At 62.9% G+C, this 3,402-nt stretch overlaps 1 protein-coding gene across 1 annotated transcript; it reads left to right on the forward strand.

The window, feature by feature from the left end:
* Nucleotides 1-438: 438 nt before the first annotated feature.
* Nucleotides 439-2,862, forward strand: SOWAHB (sosondowah ankyrin repeat domain family member B). The gene has a single exon (XM_007455417.1). It carries the CDS (start codon nt 439-441, stop codon nt 2,860-2,862), a length of 2,424 nt encoding a protein of 807 aa, XP_007455479.1.
* Nucleotides 2,863-3,402: the final 540 nt, after the last annotated feature.

Raw genomic sequence — 3,402 nt, forward strand, 5'->3', positions numbered from 1 at the left:
GCCTGACTCATCTGGGATGGGTGGCAGGGGTGGGGGAGACCTCAGAGGGAGGAGGGACAGGAGGAGGCGGGCCGGGCCCTTCCCCCAGAGCCGGGGAGGAGGCGTCGCCAGGGCGCAGGTGAAACCGACTCCGACCTATCCCGGGAACTTTCGCAGTGGGGACTCGCTGCGCAAGGCGCGCATCGCGCAGGGGCGGCCTGGGAGCCGCCCTCTCCCACCCTGGGCTGCGCGCGGGGGCTCAGCACCGGGGTCTCTCCCCGGGGGACCCGCGGCCCTCTTGGCACGTTCTGGGACAGCAAGCAGGCCGCGGCTGATGGAGGCGGGTGGCGCCGCCCCGGGCGCAGGTGACAGACGCCAGGCCAGGGTTTCTGTTGGCGGGGGAGAGCGCAAGGAGGACGAGACGCAGACACCTCGGGGCCAGGGGACGACGGGGCAGCGATGGCCCGAGAGTTGAGCCAGGAGGCACTACTGGACTTTCTGTGCCAGGCCGGGGGCCGAGTGACCAACGCCGCCTTGCTGAGCCACTTCAAGAGCTTCCTCCGAGACCCCGATACGCCCCCCAGCCAGCACCAGCGCCGCCGCGAGCTTTTCAAGGGCTTCGTCAACTCGGTGGCCGCAGTGCGCCAGGACCCCGACGGCACCAAGTACGTGGTGCTCAAGAGGAGGTACAGGGACCTTTTGGGGGAAGAGGGGCTGCAGCGACCCAGAGACCCGCCCGCGGCCGCCGCCCCTGCAGGGGGAGCTGCGCCCAGCTTCCCGCTCCTCGCGCGCAGGGGGGAGCCGCCGCCGCGGCCGCTGCCGCCGCCGCAGCAGCAACCCCGGCGGCGGCGGCGCGAGAAGGAGCTAGAGGAGGAGCCAGCAGGTGCCGCAGACCCGGCCGCCGAGGCAGGTTGCAATGGACTCCCCGCCAGCAGGGCCCGGGAGGCGGCCCGGAGAGGCGGCCGGCGGAGGGGCAGCTCCGGCCACAGGGCGCCGGTGCCCGCAGCCGCCCAGGACGGAGCGAGGTGCGCGGCGGCCGAGACGCAGGGCCGCCGCTGCTGGGAATGCCTCCGGAACGGCCTGGGGGGACTCCCGGGCGAGCCGCTTCTCGGCTCACTCCCCGACCCCCCCACCCCCACACTCCCCGACCCCCCCACCGCCACCGCCAGCGCCTGGGAGAAGCTGGCGCCGGCCCCGCCTGCCCAGGACGACCGCGGGGCTCCCAGGCCGCAGCGGGAATGTGCGCCCGCGGAGCCCCCGCCGGTGCCCACCTCACCCCGCTCTCCCACAACCGTCGAGGCCGGCGAGGCTGCTGGGAGCGGGGCTTCCCCACCTGCTCTCCTGCCCTGCTCCACTCCCCCCCGAGAGCCGCCAGAACTGGTGGCCCCGGACTCCCTGCATTATTCGACCCTGCAGAAGCAACAGCAGCGCACTCGAGAGTGGGTGGCCAGACACCCCCAGATACCCGAGGCCCGAGACCAGGGTCCCATCCGAGCCTGGTCGATGCTGCCAGACAACTTCCCCCAGCTGCCCTCGGAGCCGGGCTTCTGGGTCCCGGTATCTAAGCCAGCGCCACCAGACCTCCCTCCTCCCCCTCATTGTCTCTTTCCCGCTGTTTCGGAATCCTGGCCCGGGAAGTCTCCACTGGCAGTCTTTCGTAGCATTCGTTGTCAGCTGTCCCTACAAGATCTGGAGGCCTTTGTGGACCAGGAGAGCCACGGCAGTGAGGAGAGCAGCAGTGGACCCAAAGAGTCCCCTGGGGGTTCTGAAGAAGGGCTGCACCTTGCCCCGGGAGCCCCAGATGGGAGAAGGCTCAGGAATCCAGCTGGGGCCCCTTCTCCAAAGGAGGGCAGCCCCAGCAGGAGCCTTCAGAGCCTCAGGAACAGAGAGGATGGTCACCCTTCTCAGCCCATCCCAACAGGAGCTGGTGGCCTTGCAGGCCACCCTCAGCCTTTGCCCTGGCCTGTCCCCAAATTAAGGAGATCCCTAAGGAGGAGCTCTAGGGCAGAGAGAGCCAAATTGTCCTCCTCTGATGAGGAGTGCCTTGAGGAGGATTTGCTGAAAAGGAGCCGGCGCCCTCCCCGGTCCAGGAAACCCTCGAAGGTGGGAGCAATGTCCAGCCCAAGGGTGGATGCCGCTTTGACACCAAAACCTGCAGACATTAAGGCTACTGTTGTTGAGTGTGGTCATCCACACAGCTCATGGGCCCCTGGAGGGGAGAGGCCTGCAGCCTTGATCCCCCCCAGATCTTCCGAGCACAAGTCATCCCTGGTCCCTCTTGATGCCAGGGAGCATGAATGGATTGTGAAGCTTGCCAGTGGCTCTTGGATTCAGGTGTTGACTTTGTTCTGGGAGGACCCCCAGCTGGCTTTGCACAAAGACTTTTTGACCGGGTACACTGCCTTGCACTGGATAGCCAAACACGGTGACCTCAGGGCTCTTCAGGACTTGGTCTCAGGCGCACAGAAAGCAGGGATTGCTCTTGATGTAAATGTGAAGTCCAGTTGTGGGTATACCCCGCTGCACCTTGCAGCCATTCATGGCCACCAGGGGATCATCAAATTGCTAGTGCAAAGGTTGGCGTCTCGTGTGAACGTCCGGGACAGCAGTGGGAAGAAGCCTTGGCAGTATCTGACCAGTAATACCTCTGGGGAAATATGGCAGCTACTGGAAGCCCCACGAGGCAAGCCCATTTTTTCCACCTATCCCTTGGTTCGAAGCTCTTCCCCCACCAGGAAGGCCAAGAGCCGGGAAATATCTAGAAATGTCACCCGAAAGACTTCCTTTGCTGCACTGCTCAAAAGTCAGCACAGCAGATGGAAGGCAGCCAACCAGTATGAGAAATTCCCCAGTCTACGGGAAAGAGAAGAGTATAGTGACTGAGGGGAGCCCCTCTCTCCAACATGGCCTCCACACTCCCATCCTTGAGCTCTTCAGTGAGAGAATCCAGGGGGCATGGAAAAATTGCTGAGGAATTGGTCGACAGGCCAAGTGAGATGGCCTACCTAGTGTTTACCTCCCCGGATTCTGCGTCAGCACATCCTGGACCTCAGAGGTCATCCAAGCTTTCTGACGGCTCAAGTCCTTGGGCCAGTGAACGTAGACAAGGAGCAGAGTCAGGTGCTTAAAGCCCCGCTGTTTTTCTCCTTCCCTTGCCATCACAGATCTGGGCACAGCAGGCCACACTGTTCTCCCAAGCAGCTACCCCAGGCCTTGGCTAGAGAGGAAACAGATGTCTAACAAGAAGAGAGGCAATTCAAGGAATTGATGAAGCTCAAACACAATCGTCTCTCTGGCTAGGAGCTCTCTGGCTTCCATTCATTTGGAGAACAGATCTTGGCTGAGAGTGGAAAACACCAGGTTTGAAATCAGATGGCTCCTCTTATTTCCCTTTTTTTTTTTTTTTTTTTTTTTTCATTCAAA

Source organism: Lipotes vexillifer, unplaced genomic scaffold (assembly GCF_000442215.2).
Source record: "Lipotes vexillifer unplaced genomic scaffold, Lipotes_vexillifer_v1.1 scaffold749, whole genome shotgun sequence".
In the NCBI taxonomy this organism is placed as follows: Eukaryota; Metazoa; Chordata; class Mammalia; order Artiodactyla; family Lipotidae; genus Lipotes; species Lipotes vexillifer.

Excerpts from the sequence above, each read along its gene's own strand:
- SOWAHB (XM_007455417.1), top strand. The coding sequence starts at position 439 with ATGGCCCGAGAGTTGAGCCAGGAGGCACTACTGGACTTTCTGTGCCAG.